Raw genomic sequence first — 17500 nt, forward strand, 5'->3', positions numbered from 1 at the left:
TCTCTCGCTTAGATTTACTTTCGTAAATGTACAACATTTCCATAAAAATTAACTTTGTGCTTAGTTTGACACACCGAAAATTGGAGGCACAAAGGCCGGCGTAACGGAAAACATTGTTAGAGTCAATATCGGAATAAACACCAGATACTCACTCAATCATCCAAACCCCTCTTCGCTTTCGTTAGAATATTCTGACAAAGAGAAAACAATTACTCCTCTCCAGTAAAATTACAACGACTCCTATCGTAAAAAAGGAAATGAAAAACATGAGGATTTAAGGGGGCCGTCCAGATGAATTTCCGTCAAAAAATCGAAATATTCGAGAAAAAAAAATTCCCTGTCATCTAGTGGCCTTTGGCAATCCAGTCCTGAAATATTTCAGCGAAATACCAAAAAATAAAGGAGTTGTGGCTATTTTTCTGCCCCCCACCCCCACTTTCTAGTACACCTTCGCTGCACAAATGTTCGATAAAGTTATTTCATCGCAATAAAAATGGCACAAATGCGTTGTATTTTGTTATTCACTAATATAGACTACTTGGAAACACATCCTAGACTGCAATCTGTTCACTCGGTACGTAAGCTGAGCGAATCATTGTGGAGAGAAATCGAATTGTCGTTCCTTGGAGATAGATAGATATATAGAACTTTTATTTACTTTTATTTGAAGCTATAATCATTTCAAGAATGCCTAAACATTCGAAGAAGAAGCGTGTGTTTCATGAAAGCTAAGAAACTGAATCAAATCATCGAGATACAGGAGACGACTCATAGCAGTGACCTTGAATAGTGCTGCTGATGCGCCAGCCCGGGACGCACGAAGCCGAGCGCGTTTTAACCCCTTCACCGCCCTCCGTATCCTCGTTTCCAATGACGTCACCGCAAACATCGAGCATGCGTTACGTACATCACGAGACAACAAATGACGCTCCGAGTGCTTTTTTTTCATCACAAGAGCAACTGTCATTGATCATAACTTTGGAAGGACACATAATCTTCTTTCTCACTTGGTTAGAGTCAATTCCATCATTACAAAAGCACTTGAACAAGACAAAAACATTGATTCATTGCCAAATAAAGTCTATCTATCTATTTATCAATCAATATCTAATTATTTATCAGCTCCGATTTCAAGTAAGCGATTTCAAGTAAGCTTTCTAGTAAGCGAACCTGGAGACAATGAGAGACGTCACTTCCTGAAACCCTCGCCTTCTGACCTCCTGATACCTCGTAAAACGGGGGATCAGGTACCAGCTACACTTTATAATAACATGTGAATGACATAGAATGCATGAAGATTGGCGCAGAGAAAAAAATCGAAATGAAAAATACAAAAAAATGCAATGAAATGTATTTTGAACTTCAAAGCTCAATATCTCAAAACTACCCTTTTCTCTACATTTTTTCTATCTCCTCCGTAACTACTCGGGCGATTTTAATGGGGTTTGAATCATTTGAAAGCTGAATAAATTTGCAAAAATTTTATTGTTTTTTTTTTTATAGAAGTTGATATGTTGTATTTTGAAAAAAAATATGACACGTTTAAAAAAAAAAAAATCTTTCTCCTAAACTAAGAGGAAATTCCAAAAACGCCACAAGGTTTTTTTTTTAGATATTGCTATAGAGCATTTGTGTGATTTTTTCAGCATGCTCAGTCAATGGATAAGTGAGGAGATACAACTTTTGTAATTGGTCAAAAAACTGTTTTTTATTAATAACTTCATTGTTTTTCAATCAAATGATATAATAATTGGTGGTGAACATCTCAGTATATGTATATATAACATATTAAAAATTCGCGAAATTTCGATCATAATTGACGAAGTTCGTTTTCGAGCGGGACGGCCCCCTTAAAACAATGCCCGAGGAAATGTATGGATTGTCTTCAGGAGTCTATTTTTCTCTCTAAGAGAGAACGAAGAGGGTGGCCACCAATGTCAGTTCATCTTGATGACTCGCGGACACTTGGCTCAGAGAATCAACACGGAGGAGGCAACTCTAGAAGGCCACACCAACAAAAGTCGGAGGAACCATAAAGCAGAAGCTTTCAGCGTTTTTCTTTATGGACACTTAACGCATTATCTTCATCTCAACTTCCAGGAGATCACTTCATCGAATGGTGTTACCTGGCATCTACCAACTACGACTTGTTTTTGGTTTAAATTTTCTTCTGAAGATTCTGCAAGTTTCTTGGGCCCATGAAGAACCATAGCCAGAGACTCGTCTTTGACCAATCGTTATCAACTTCAAGAGGCACTAAAACATTCTAAAAAAAATTTTTTTTTTTATATATAATTCTCCTTAGCACCCAAACAAATATCGCCTCCTATCTCTTCAAATCTCTTTTCTTTTAATTTAAATATAATTTTCTTGGTGATCGAGCTGTATGCTACAGAGCTGGTTGGAGTACTTTTGTTTTTTACTTTTAATGGGGTTATCAGTGTGAGTTTCCATCTTACGGTATTCTACCTTAGTACTATAAAGATACTCATCTGTGACTGTAAACTCCACCTTTACCTCTCTGTTGACAAATAATGCACAAGGCAGTTATTGCGCAGTATGATCAACGTAGTCCAAGTTAAAACTTCAAAACATGAAAAATTGCTTGACGAGATGTGATAGTTCAAAATGACGAAAAACATAGACTAATTAAAAAAGTCGGAATGACTAAATTTGCATTGTTCTTTATGGTTTAGAATCAAAGGAGAGAATATCAGCATATCTGAAGTATGACCGACATCTCAAGGTAAAATAAAATCAAGAATAAAAAACAAAAAAATTGTATCTCATATTCCCTCCTCATAGAAAAAAAGAACGATTGCCTTTCTTTTTTGTCTTTCTTCCGAAGGTTTCCGCACTTTTAAAAAATTTTGTTTCCATTCTGTGTGTAGAAAAAATGTAAGCCTTCGCTACACTACTAAGCTAGCTCAAATTCAGTTGGATCATGTTTACAAAATTATGCGCGTTATTTTTCATTTAATTGGTAAGCAACGCACACCTCTGCAGGACTCTCCACCTTGAGATTAATCTCACTTACGAAATTCCAAAGCCCCTGAAAAAGGTTTCCTATGAAGGAGGACACTTTGTCACTTAGCACAGACACCTGGAGCCTTCCATGGCTTTGACCCCCTCAACACTCGGGGACCAAAGCGTCGTGGGACCCCAGGGCTTTCCGTCAGCACTCCGCTGCCCGAAGACTTCCGAGTGAGACGTGTTTCATGAGGAACCCATTGGACGGCGCCAACCGCATCGTCGAAGTGGTTACCCGGTTGCTGAGGCAGGACAACGAAGACCTCGATGCTCTCTTGGTCTCGTCAGGGGTGAGGCAGATCTCTTCATCTTCGTCGCGGTAGTGAGCCGAAGAAAGAGGGAAGGAGTCTTCGGCGACGCCTAGAGTCTCCGGGTCCTCGATGCTGGGGTCCAAAGACCCGCTGGCAATGAAGCCTTCGTCCTTGTCCTCGGCTCTCTCGGATTCGCAGCAGACCGAGCTGAAGTAAAATGACTTCTCTCTGAACTTCTCCTATTTAAAAAAGGAACAAGAAAGAAAACACGAGGAATTATATCATGGGATGTGTGTGTTTGTCTTTACATTTGCTCATATATCTATAATCAGCTGTATTTATTCCCTTAAGTATTGTTAAACCTTGAAAGTTATTAAGTGGGTTTCATAGGGAGAAAGCGAGAGAATGAGAGAGTGAGAAATAGAAAGAGAGGCAGAAAGAATTCGAGAGAGAGAGAGAGAGAGAGAGAGAGAGAGAGAGAGAGAGAGAGAGAGAGAGAGAATGAATAGGTGAGATTGTACTACAAGACCACATAATGTCAGACGTTAATTCATTATCATTTGTTTAATTTCCCTTTCTATTTTTCTTATTTCATATCGCTCCAGTTGCAACCTAGTTATGATTCCATTTCCTGGAAATAGCACCACCCACCTCGAATTCCGGCGATATAAGCGGAAGAATGAGCCGAACCAGCTTGACGAAACTGGGCCGATCTCGGGGTCTTTCTTCCCAACACTTTTGCATAATGGAAAAGGCTATGTCTGGACACTTAAGAGGCTTTCCGAGCTTCCAGCCATTTTGCACCTTTTCCACCACCTCGTTGTTTGAGTAACTCTGCCAGGAATGCACAATGGTTATTTTTATCTTCAGGTAAATTTTCGGTCCTTGTGTAGAAACGCCAAATGGTTTCGAGCACCTCATTAAAAAAATGACTATTCAGTTTGGTAGGTAAACCATAACGTCTCAGTGTGTATATTTTGTAGCGGAACCAGCAGAATACGAACTATGTGAAATTTGATAAGGTCTAAGGTAGTCAACGACGAAATTCCCACGTTCAAAGTTTACCATATAAATCATTATTTTACGTAACTGAGAGTTCTATACAACGAAACATAGATATCATCAATACATGATCCTTCTACAATGAGTTTAGCAACTAACATCACACATAAGAATATAGTGCATTATGTCTTGAGCGACGTACCTTGTAGGGCTGAAGTCCTCTTGAGAAGATCTCCCAAAGGACGACTCCATAGCTCCAGACATCAGATTCGACTGAGTATTTCCCCAGACGCAAACTCTCAGGAGCCATCCACCGCACAGGGACTTTGCCTTTACCTGTACAAACCATTACATGCGATATAAACATCATCCGGGATGTTAGTGTATGTAAAACAGCTGAGTGGTAAGGTGGTGAGGTAAGCACAGGGAACTGTTGGAGTTTTATTACTGACGTTTTGCCCCCAGCACGATGAGCTGCTTGGTACTTTCCGAAGCTGAACGGAGGGGTGGGAGGAGTGAGATCGATTGTTGAGGAACGGGTAATCCTCGGCTGAGATATATAAAGTGTTGACGTTTCTATAATTGTATTTATTCTAAAGAAGTCCTGGTAAGGACGAAACGTCAGTTATAAAACTCCAGCAGTTGCCCGAGCACACTCTACCACTCATCACCCAAGATCTGTTTAAAATGTCCACTTAGTGTGTGGGGAAACAATGATACCTCAGCTCACGATGTGAGTTGCTGAAGTCCACTGAGAAGCTAAGTCTTAGGTATATGACGTAAATGGGCGTTTTATGATCTAATAGACTTATGATTCGGTAGTGATTCGGTCAAACCTGGCAAACTCCCGCTATCAGGGGGCAAGGCGGTGCCCATTATAGAGGACTTTGTAGCGTGGAATTTTATTAACCTTAGTCCAACTCGCAGGCGACAGAGTTCGAATTGCTATCACCTCGAATTCCGGCACAAGTAACGACGCTCTAACATCCTAATAGACTTATGCGTATCATAAACGCGCAATGTAAAAACATATACTTCCTACAGCTTTCCTAAAGACGCTGGTATTTACACACGTAGGCGTGGAAAACAAAGTCGAAAGAAAACGATTATGTTATTAGCAGGCGCTGTCATCTTTGCAGAAGTCAAACTTTAACTAAGAGAGACAGATCTATCAGGATTGACTCAACATAGCTTATATTCATGATGTATTATAAACATGGGTTAACTTGTGAGTCCTACAGTATCTGGCGCCTTCTGATAAGCTCTTGTGAAAAGATTTTATTTTAACGTAAAAGACTTTTGTGACACGAGTCTATGACATATAGATACATGTTTACCTAAGGTTCATAGAAGACATCAACTATTGGAGTATTCCTAAACAGACGCAAATGCACGTGATTCTGATAAACCACACAGGGTACTGAGTGTATCTATTTCATGCACTTGAAGTGTTAGGGATTTTAGTGATATCCATACGGACCAGAGTCACTTAGGATTCTTTTATGATCGGAAGCTAATGTCCACTCGAAAAAGAATACTAATCACTTTTCAGGTCTGCATTCGAACGGGTTAGAGCGTCGCTACTCGCGGCGGAGGTCAAGGTGACGGTAGTTTGAACCCTGCCCCCAGTGAGTTGGACCAAGGGCATGGTTCATTAAATTCCATGCTGCAAAGTCCTCTATAAGAGGGGAATTTGCGACGTTAAACCATATCATGACAACACAGCTTCTGAGCAATATCATCTCCGAGGACAGGGGTGATAACTATTACTAACAAAGTACCGTGATTCAAATAAACCAATGGGAAAGATGAGAGTAGGCAACTACTTTTTGTGTAATAGTCTGTCTTCAGGTATCTGCTGAAGCCAAAGTCGCCGATCTTGACGGTGAGGTTGTGGTCGAGCATGCAATTTCTTGCAGCCAAGTCTCGGTGGACAATTTTCTTAGATGTCAAGTATGCCATGCCATCAGCAGTCTCCACGGCCATCTCGTACATTTTCTGTAAGGTTAGAGAGAAATAGATAGGTAAATAAATTAGTAAATAAATTCACAGATAAGCAAATAGATATATGAATAAATAAATAAATAAATGAATAACAAATTGATGGTTAAGTAGATAAATAAGCGTATACGCAAATGACAACTGAGTAGATAAATAACAGACAAATCTACAAATAGATAATCCCCAAACCTTCACCTCTATCTTGACTTTCTGTTTCGAGTGGTTAGCCTCCATTCTACGGTTTATGCTCAAGATACAGTATATACATTTTGACTATTTCCAACTTTTTTTCTTCAGGAAGAGATAGGGACATCACGCGCGCATGTACTATACGTCTGGTCCTTAATCCCCACTCGTTTCGCATATCAATAGGGTAGAAAAACATGCACAAATAAAGAACTCAGTCACCTGGGTTTTGAGCTGGGCACCTCGCTTACTCAGGAGGTAGCTCTTGAGGTCCCCGTGTTCCATCAGCTCCATAATGACGTAGATCCCCGGGTAGGAGGCGACCACGCCCATCAACTTGACCACGTGGTAGCAGTTGATGTTCCTGCCAATCAAGAGATAAAACAATCATGAAGGTCAAGACCTCTGGCAACAATGTACTTGGTAAGAGGATCAGTGGAACAAACATTCCTTGCATTAGGTAATTCGTCAACATGCTGTATGTCCATCAACACAAACTTTATCTTTTCCTCTCTCTCGCCCCTTCCCTTTACCCATCCTCCCCTTTTCCTCTACCCTCCTTCCATGCTCTCTTCTCCCTTCTCCTCTTCCTCTTCCTACTCCTTAAATCTCCTCTTTTAGAAACCGTCTCAAGTAAACTGATAAACCCAAACGGAGATCTTTAACTACTTTATACTGATTGAGAAAAGATCCACATCCTAAGAGGGTTAAACAAAAATGAGTGGTACGGTGGTGAGGTAAACACAGAGAACTATTAGTTTTGTTTCTGACGTTTCGTCCCCACCAGGGATTCTTCAGAGTACTCTGAAGAAATCCTGGTGAGGATCTGTCAGGAAAAAAACGTCCAACATTTCTCTGTGTTTACCTCACCACCCTACCACTCATTTGTCTTAAATACTTAGATAAACATCACAGCAGGAATCAGAACTCCAGGAACCAGGGAAGACACTAACTGCATGACAATGGCTTCTTCCAGGAAAGCCCTCATTTCTTCTGGAGGCGCCCGTTCGCTGAGACCCTTCACGGCGACCTGGTGGGACACGCCTTCAGGGTGCGTCAGTTTTCCTTCGTAGACCATCCCGAAGCTACCCTGACCAAGGCTTCTGTCATGATAGACATTGAGGTCTTTTCTGTTGATGATGTACTCTCTCTTGATACGGTCTAGGTGCGCAGAGAGAGCTTCGCAGTGAAAGTGGTACAGAATTTTAAGCCGAGTACACAGACTTGTGAAAGTCTGCCCTATTTTGGTTAAAGATTCTCTTTATCAATGTTGCTGAAAGTTGGGTTCGTAACTCAGGATTTGCCCTAATTGCAATTTTTTATGATTTTCTTGATTCATTAATTAGAATATTATTATTTAACCTATATCGTTACACTTATATGTTAATCATATTTTCCTGTGACACTTTCCACCATAGGTCACAATGTCACTTCCCCTCTCACAACAATTTCACAAGTATATTTGACTCAAAAGGAAGACTATCTATCGTACTGAAAAATATAATCTATAACATTTGTGGAAAGTGTAATGTTATCTAGATTATTTAGCCTATTCTATAAAATAGTCTAAAACTATGAGGTATCAAATCTTCCTTAAATCCCTAAAATTCCTCCCCTAGGTGATCTTTCCTTCCCTGGTTGAGAATTCTTATTCTTATACATAATACAACCACTACTTAGTGATAAATCTTCAAGCTAGAACAAACAGGTAATCAATCCCTATTCCTGGATAATATTCCTTTCCAAAAGTTAAATCACACAAAGGCTCAAGCGTGACTCACTAACGTAGTAACGGTTTTCCGACTCTTCGTAGAGTTCCATAGGCACTCCTTTCCTGTGAAACTTCCAGAGCTTGAGACCAACTTTAGCCAATATGGCCATGAAAGTGAGCGTGATTATGAAAGACAGGACGATGATGAGAACAAAAGGGTCGCTTGTAGGTCTTCGAGAACCCTGAAAGAAAGAAAATATAAATAAAATAACATAGAAATGACCCTTCGAAAGGGCTTTATTATATGATTCATAATATTATCGAGGGAAAGATGCATTGTGTTTTTTTTTTCCTGAAGAACATTATTATCATATAATAAGTACTTAATGAGCATATATATTGATTCTTTTGCAAACATTAAAGTAAACAGTGACCAATAGATCCTTTATATCTATTTCTTAGTATTTATATATATATATATATATATATATATATATTACAAAGGATTACAAAGGCAAAGCATGCCGACAGGAGACCTTTTGATCCATATCTAGGTCGGATGCAAAAAAAAAAAAAAAAAAAAAAAAAAAAAAAAAAAAAAAAAAAAAAAAAAAAAAAAAAAAAAACACTATAACAATGTAAATAACAATTAAAATACATAAATAAATGCATTGGTATAGTTGAATAACAAACAAACAGGTAAATAGTAAATGATAATAAATTGACATATAACTAATAATAAATGAAAATCAGACAGACAAATTATAACAAAACAAAAACAAATAATATAACATAAATTATAATAATTACAGCATCTTACTTAGGTATTTATCTAAATGATTCTTAAAGCTTCGAACTGAACTACATTGCACTACCTGTGCAGGAAGTTTATTCCATTCATTAACTACACGGTTGGCAAAGTTGTTTCTACCTACTTCCAAATTGAATCTATTTCCGGACAGTTTGAGTCCATTGTTTCTTGTCTGATTCTCATTCAATGTGAAAATTTGGTCACTTTTGATGTTGTCAATTCCCTTTAAAATCTTAAAGACCTGTATCAAGTCACCTCTGAGTCTACGCTTTTTTAGGGAAAACAGATTCATGTGCTTAAGTCGATTTTCGTATGATTTATTTTTGATATTTGGAATCAGTTTTGTGGCTCGCCGTTGTACTTTTTCCAGTCTGTCAATGTCTTTAATGAGATTCGGTGACCATACGGAAACAGCATATTCCAAATGTGGACGAACTAACGATTTATATAGCTTGTTAATGAGTGATGGACTTTTGAAATCAAAAGATCGCGCAATCAATCCCAGAATCTTATTTGCTTTCTCAGAGGCTGAAATACACTGCTTGGATGATTTGAGGTCGTTACTGATAATTACGCCGAGATCTTTTTCACTATCCACTTTTGTTAACGAATTTCCAAATAACTTGTAATCGTACTTGCTGTTATTTTTACCTATGTGCATTACCTTGCATTTACTTGTGTTAAATTTCATTAGCCACTTTTCAGACCATTGCTGTAATTGATCTAAATCTTCTTGAATATCTAATTGGTTTGAGTGATCATTTGCCACTCCGCACAGTTTTGTATCATCAGCAAATTTGGAAACAGTAGATTTTAGTCCATGGTCTATATCATTTATATATACTATGAATAGAAGTGGCCCAAGAACGGAACCCTGAGGAACTCCACTTGCAACACTTTTCCATCCAGAGGTTTTTCCATTTAAAACAACTCTCTGTTTTCGACCTTTCAACCAATTACTAGTCCAACCTAATAGGCTACCACTTATTCCATGCAAAGCTAATTTAGTAAGTAGTCTTTCGTGTGGGACGGTATCAAAAGCTTTTGCAAAGTCTAGATATACTAAATCTATATTGTTTCTTTTGTCATAATTCGAGATAACTGTGTTGTAGAATTCGAGTAAGTTAGTCACGCAAGAACGTTTCCGTCTGAAACCATGTTGGCTATCATTTATCAAACGGTTACTTTCTAAATGATATTCGATAGCATCTCCGATGATAGTTTCCATTATTTTTCCTACGATCGAAGTCAAACTAATAGGCCTATAGTTATTTGGTTTCTTTTTGTCACCTTTTTTGAATATGGGAGTAACGTTAGCTAGCTTCCATTCTCTTGGGACATCTCCGGATATGATGGATTTCTTGAAAATAATTTCTAATGGAACAACAATCTCATTTTTCATTTCCTTTAAGATTCTTGGATGCCAACCGTCAGGCCCTGGTGTTTTATTAACTTTGAGTTTGTCTATACACCTTTTAATTGTTTCTTTTGTTATATTTACCGTAGTGAGTAAGTTTACCCCAGACTTTTCACAGGTTTCAGTTTGGAATTCACTTTGAGGTGTTTCGTTTACGAATACCGAGCTAAAATAATTGTTTAAGAGATTACACATTCCTTCATTTGAATATTCAAGTTGACCGTCAGCAGATAATAGTGGACCAATGTGATTCCTAACAACCTTTTTATCTCTAATGTAACTATAGAATTCTTTGGGATTCTCTTTGGATTTCTCAGCGATGTTCATTTCGTATTGTCGTTTTCTTTTTCTTATTGTCTTTTTTAAATCTCTCTGTATTGATACATAACTTTCATAGTCATTAGATGCACCCGAGCACTTATATTTCTTATAAGCCTGTCTCTTTTTAGCAATACTTTTTTCAGTTTCTTTGTCGAGCCACTTTGGGCGAGCCTGATTTGGGGGACGTCTGTCCTTAAAAGGAATGTAAGTTTGAATCATCTTAGTGAGCGTATTTTGAAATATTTCCCACATCTGATCTACAGGCCTTTCGTTTAATTTTTCCTCCCAATCTGTAAGCTGAAGCTCCTGACGTAGTTCTATGAACTGAGCTTTACTGAAATCGGGTATTTTAGAAGCACAAGTATCTATTCTAAAATTGTTTAGGAGTTTGAATCTGACTAAGTTGTGATCGCTATTTGCAACAGATTCACCGACTTCTACATCAGTTGCCATGCTTTCGCGGCTAGTGATCAATAAATCGAGTAAGTTTCCATATCTTGTGGGCTCTTTTACATGCTGAATTAAGTAATTGTCACCAAGAAAATCAATCAAGCGACTACCTATATGGCCATGTTCAAGGGTCATCCAATCAATGTCAGTAAAATTGAAATCACCCATTATCAATAAATCCCGGTTGCAGAAACTAGACAGTTCTTGAAATAACAGTTTGTCGTCTGCTAATGATAATGTCTTTGGCCTATATATTACACCTATATTCATTTTTTGTCCATTTGTTTGGGTTAACTCAACCCACAAACTGTCATATGCATCCTGTTTCACTTTCTCTAAAACACAAGCATGAACATTGTTTTTAACGTACAATAGAACACCCCCACCTTTCTTGTGGTTTCTATCCTGATGAAAGTGTTTAAATCCCGCAATATTAAACTCAGCTTCGAACTCTGTACCATTTAACCATGTCTCAGTTATTCCTATCATATCGAGATTTTCGCTTTTGACATACGCCTGTATTTCTTGAAATTTGTTCCTAATACTACGAGCATTAAAGTACATAGTTTTAAGAAACTCCTGATTTTTTCTTTTTGACACATTTTGAGTTTCAATATCATGTCTTATATTATCATTTTGTTTTTTATTTATGCCTTGCTCTATATTATTATTATTATTTGGTCCTTCATTGACATTCAATGTCTCATTAACATTTCTCCTATCAAAATTAACATTTCCCCCATCACGGACATCTGGTCGATTACGGTCATCCGATCTATTTTGTACATTTTGTCCCCCTACGTCACCGTGATTCACGCCGGCCTCCCGTCGTTCAGTGACATTATGTCCGGCATCCCTTTCTAAAATTATATTTTGTCCTCCAGTGACATTATATCCTACCGTGATATTTTTTCCTCCACTATAATTACATCCCATCGTGATCTTTTGTCTTCCACTGTCATTACATCCTATCTTGATATTTTGGCCTTCATTGACATTCTGTCCGGTATCTCTTCCTAAAATTATATTTTGTTCTTCACTGAAATTATATCCTACCGTGATATTTTCTCCTCCATTATCATTACATCCTATCGTGATATTTTGTTCTCCACTATCATTATTTCCCATCGTGATCTTTTGTCCTCCACTGTCATTACATCCCATTGTGACATTTTGTCCTAAGACATTACATCCTAATGTGTCATTTCGTCCTCTAGCGATATTACATCCTATCATGATATTTTGGCCTTCATTGACATTCTGTCCGGTATCCCTTCCTAAAATTACATTTTGGCCTTCAATGACATTATATCCTACCGTGATATTTTCTCCTCCATTATCATTACATCCTATCGTGATATTTTGTTCTCCACTATCATTACACACACACACACACACACACACACACACACACACACACACACACACACACACACACACACACACACACACACACACACACACACACACACACACATATATATATATATATACATATACATATACGTATGCATGCATGTATATATATATATATATATATATATTTATATATATATATGTATATATATATCTATATCTATATCTATATCTATATATATGTATATGTATATATATACATATATATATATATATATATATATATGTATATATTCATATATTATATATATATATAATCTATATATATATATATGTATATATATATATATACATATATATACATATATATATATATATATATATATATATATATATATATTTTTTCAACCACAAATCACTTTTAATTCCATGCCATCGCAGTCGAGACTGAGGAATCACTCGATGGAGGCATCCGTTAGAAATTGAAACGTGGACGAGCCGAGGATTTGAATCCAGCTAACCCGTAACAAAGTTACTGTGACTTAAACAAATACGCTATCTCTCTTGTTAGCGTATTGGTGACTTAAACCAATACGCTATGTCTCTTGATAGCGTACTGATTTAAGTCACTGTAACTTTGTTACGAGTTAGCTGGGTTCAAATCCTCGGCTCGTCCACGTTTCAATTTCCAACGGATGCCTCCATCGAGTGATTCTTTAGTCTCGACTGTGATGGCATGGAATTAAAAGTGATTTGTGGTTGAAAAAAGATATTAGTTGATCACTGGGAACCATTCAATGTATATGTACATATACATTTATGAATGTATGCATGTATGTATATATATATATATATATATATATATATATATATATATATATATATCCCTGTGTATGCTAAGCACGCTACTTCACCTCACCTTACTCCGACTCCTACTTTCCCCCCTCACCTCTCCCTCCCCCTTCCCCTCCCCCTCCTCAAGCTCTGAGAAAGTCTTCCAGGGTCAGGTCATCGGAGGTTTAAAGATCGCGCTTGACCTAAGAGTGTAGCATTCTATTTTTTTCCTGTGACCATGTAACGTATCTGTAGATTGTGTTGCCTTAACTGTTCTTGTAACTTGATAATGACTCTATGTAGTCGAAACGTCAAATATTAAAATGGAGAACTTTGGAAAATTCGTTTCCGCTCATCCTCCCAATATTAAGACTTTAGTGAGGAAACTTGAAAATATCAAGAAGAAAATTAATAACTGTGAAAATGCTGTGGTGTTCAATTCAGTGTGTATAAAAGAAAACCTGCGCCCTAAGTATATATATATATATATATACATATACTGTATATATAGGTGTATATATTCATAATAAAAATCTAATTTTCTAAAATAAGCAAATAGTGATATTTTGTCAATAGAACGGTAAAGATTATTTTGTCAACTTATTGCTTATTTCTAGTCAGTCTAAAACGAGAAGATGAAAAAAGGAAAGAAATATTTTTTTGTCGCTCATTTTGTAGAAATTTAAAAAAGGCCGAAGGCCGAACTCCCTGTGAAGCAGGGACCGTTGCAGCCGGTGGCTCGTCATAATCAAAAAGAAATAATAACACTGAATAATCACCTGGGAATGGAGAATACGTGGAGAGCTGTACCGTCCATAACCAGCTGAAGTTATGGCTTGGATCTTGAACTTGAGCTTGACTGCATGAAGCGTGTCGTTGGCGACATAGGTATAATTAGACTCCCTGGCTTCCTTTGCATTGATGCATCTGTGTATCCATTCCTTGTGCTGGGGGAGACGTATTGGTAAAATGATATGTAATATATGATTTATATATATGAATATTATATGTACTGTATTGAGACAAGCAAATGTACATCCAAGCAAATGCCTATGTATCTATTTCTATCTGATGGACAGACTCGGGGACAGAAATAGCCAACAAAATGGAAAAATGACAACAACTTTATCTTTATTAGAGTTTATAACACGTAAGATATAATATACACAGAAATTTATCTTGAAATTTGTATCTCTTGCAAGAAAAATATTGTTATTGTCAGTATCATAGATCAAGGAATCTCAATCTATTCCCTCATGTATCTCATTCCTATGTATTGCTGTTCTTTGGCCACTTGGAAAACGCCCCTTCAACAAGTAAGTTCGTTTGAGTAGAAACAACTTCGTTTACATTTTTTTTTTAATCTCCAAATGTTGACAAGCTGAATAGCGAACTAAGAGAACATATATAAATATTAGACATACTGTTGAATTGTCCTTTGTGAAGTCTAAAATACTGTAAGTGAAGTCGTCCTACAGTTTTTCAAATTCACAACATTTGACGAGAATCGTGATATTATGACTGGGGTTTAGCATCCACTAACTCCCACATATTTTCAGTCTATAAGAACATAAGAATGGAGGGACTGTAAGAAACCATAAGGCCTCCACTAGGCCGTCCCATCTCTCTTACCACCTGTCACCCCTATCCATAGATTTATCTGATCTCTTAAAACAGCCAACTGTTTCAGCGCTCACTACATGATTACTCAGTCTGTTCCATTCATTAAGCATTCTTCTAGTAAAACAGTTCTTGACTATGTCCTTCTTAAACCTAAATTTGTCCATTCTAAAACCATTACTATAATTCCTAGCCCAAACTATCACTGCAATAAAGGACACTTCGTCATTTCAAACCTGCTGGGTCTTACCGTGCCTTCGTCGTCTTCCTGGCCCATCCGACGATACTTGATCCTGAAACCTCTGAGAACACCGTTGGGGTCATCCGGTGGACGCCAGCGGAAGAGGTTATTGGTAGTTTTTTCGCTTGTGTCGTTGGTAGCGCTCTCCTCCTTGAGGCTCAGCTCCTCCACCGCGGTCTTGGGAATGTCGTCCTTCGAGACTGTGGGTGACATGGCAAAAGGTACTAAGGTAATTCTGCGATGTGGATTTTTTTTTTCTTTTTTTGCGTGCTCAGAAGTACACGGATAGCTGCAAGTGATCATGTACAGACCCGCACTTGTGCACATGCACACGCACACACTCACACACACACACACACACACGCACACACACACACACACACACACACACACACACACACACACACACACACACACACACACACACACACACACACACACACACACATGGCGCTGTGGTTAGAGCTCTGGCCTGCCACTACGGAGGTCCGGGTTCGACTCTCGCCCGGGGCTGAAATAATATCAGTATCGCAGCGCTGAGGGGTGTTACTCCAACTCTCGTGGGCGGGGAGTTGGGGGTGTGTGTGTGTGCAAGGTCATAGCATTACCCATAGATCGGACCTACGAGCTCTGAGCTCTCTTCCAGGAGGGAAATAGCTGTCGATCACGAGTCCAACACGTGATCCAAAGACCAAGTGAATACACACACACACACACACACACACACACACACACACACACACACACACACACACACAAACACACAAATACAATATCCTACATAAGGGCAGCTTAAAAAGTTTATTGCAAAAAAAAAAGTTAATCATGATAGCGAATAGAAGAGTGATTGTGTAGATGGACGAGTGTAAGTGAATATGAAAATATATATGAATTTATAACTTTCTTTAGTCAATATTTTATCAATATCTATTCATGTAGTAAAAGTGTGTTAATCGTAAGAAAAGTGTTATTTTATTATTGTTAATTTGGTGAGTCACAGCTCTATAACTCATTTCATATGAGGTTACTTAACGTGTCATAGGGCACAAAGAAACAAACAAAATCATGAAAAGCATCAAAGTTCTAAATTGTAGTACTAGAACAGCGCACCCTATTTTACTCATCTGATTTGGGTTACAGTAAAGTAGTATCTTACTTATACAAACATGTTTGGGTACTTTAAGCTCATTTACTAATATGAATTTAGATAATTAAATAATGAAGACTATATTTCAAGGAGTTGAAGTCCTGGAAAGATGAATATTTTATGTTCAGGTGTGGAGTCAGTTCACAGCATAGCAAGACTAATTGAAGTAAAGTCACTTAATTGTTATCACAATGACATCTTAACGCCAGATATAAAAATGCACAGTTGACTTTGCATATTGCGAGAATATTATCCTCTTCCATCACGTGTAAGACAATGCTTAAGCTAAAATTTGCTCGGTGTAATTATTAGCCTACCACAGCCAATAGGGGGTGACATACATCATAATTGGTATCAGTTAGAATTATCAGCCCCGTACTTAACAGCTCGAAGCAAAACACAGAGTTAGTGCTTTAGACAGTCATTTGACGATCATCATGGAGCCATGAACAATAACCACTGAGCGATAATTGCACCGAGCAAGTACCTTCTGTATCAATCTACGTAATCTGGACTCTGACAACAATGCCATCTGTTAAGCGAGCGACCAACTTTGCGCGCTCGTCTGCGTATTGGCAAGCTATCTTTTAGCTTTCTTGTTTTAGTAGAATTCGGACATCCTCCTCAATGTCCAAATATCCTACAACATGACTACTGAGCCACGAAGCAACCACTAATAAATATATATAAATATATATATATATATATATATATATATATATATATATATATATATATATATATATATATATATATATATATATATATATATATCCCTTAAAAGAACTCGGTGGCAATAGCGTCAGCGGTCTGTCTTAGGTAGTCCATAGTCCATGACGTCATCTGTTTTGAGGAAATCGCGGGAATCCAGTTCACTTGTCTAGTGAGCTTGTTGATGTGTAGTGCAGCAAAATTACTTCGATACATAGTGTACTCTACAATACGAAAAAGGATTGTGTATTAAACTAACAGTGCCATGATGTGTCAGTGGATTTACCGTATAATCAACTCAGTGTTTAATGCAGACTGTACAAGGGGATTAGGAACTAAATATATTGTGATGATTGAATAGGGACTGGACGCCTAAAAAGCCCATTCTGGTACCATGGAAGTAATAAGAAT

The 17500-nt window shown here is 37.7% G+C and overlaps 2 protein-coding genes across 2 annotated transcripts in view; both read right to left on the reverse strand.

Annotated features, from left to right (window-relative positions):
* Positions 1 to 2944: 2944 nt before the first annotated feature.
* LOC143026154 (insulin-like growth factor 1 receptor) lies at positions 2945 to 4612 on the reverse strand. Its single transcript, XM_076186163.1, has 3 exons — positions 4486 to 4612; positions 3933 to 4115; positions 2945 to 3520 (listed from the first exon to the last, which is right to left on the reverse strand). The coding sequence occupies exons 1-3, from the start codon at positions 4591 to 4593 to the stop codon at positions 3176 to 3178; spliced, it is 636 nt and encodes a 211-aa protein (XP_076042278.1). The 5' UTR covers positions 4594 to 4612; the 3' UTR covers positions 2945 to 3175.
* A 1372-nt stretch (positions 4613 to 5984) lies between these two features.
* LOC143025961 (insulin-like growth factor 1 receptor) overlaps positions 5985 to 17500 on the reverse strand; it is a 14786-nt gene continuing 3270 nt past the window's right edge. Inside the window, exons 3-8 of the mRNA XM_076185944.1 lie at positions 15241 to 15431; positions 14150 to 14317; positions 8252 to 8423; positions 7424 to 7649; positions 6693 to 6834; positions 5985 to 6281 (exon numbers count right to left, since the gene is read on the reverse strand). Of these exons, the coding sequence (XP_076042059.1) occupies positions 5985 to 6281; positions 6693 to 6834; positions 7424 to 7649; positions 8252 to 8423; positions 14150 to 14317; positions 15241 to 15431 (1196 nt within the window). The remainder of the gene's footprint in view (positions 6282 to 6692; positions 6835 to 7423; positions 7650 to 8251; positions 8424 to 14149; positions 14318 to 15240; positions 15432 to 17500) is intronic.

This window comes from Oratosquilla oratoria, chromosome 6 (genome assembly GCF_046742065.1).
Source record: "Oratosquilla oratoria isolate Oo_2021 chromosome 6, ASM4674206v1, whole genome shotgun sequence".
Taxonomy (NCBI): Eukaryota; Metazoa; Arthropoda; class Malacostraca; order Stomatopoda; family Squillidae; genus Oratosquilla; species Oratosquilla oratoria.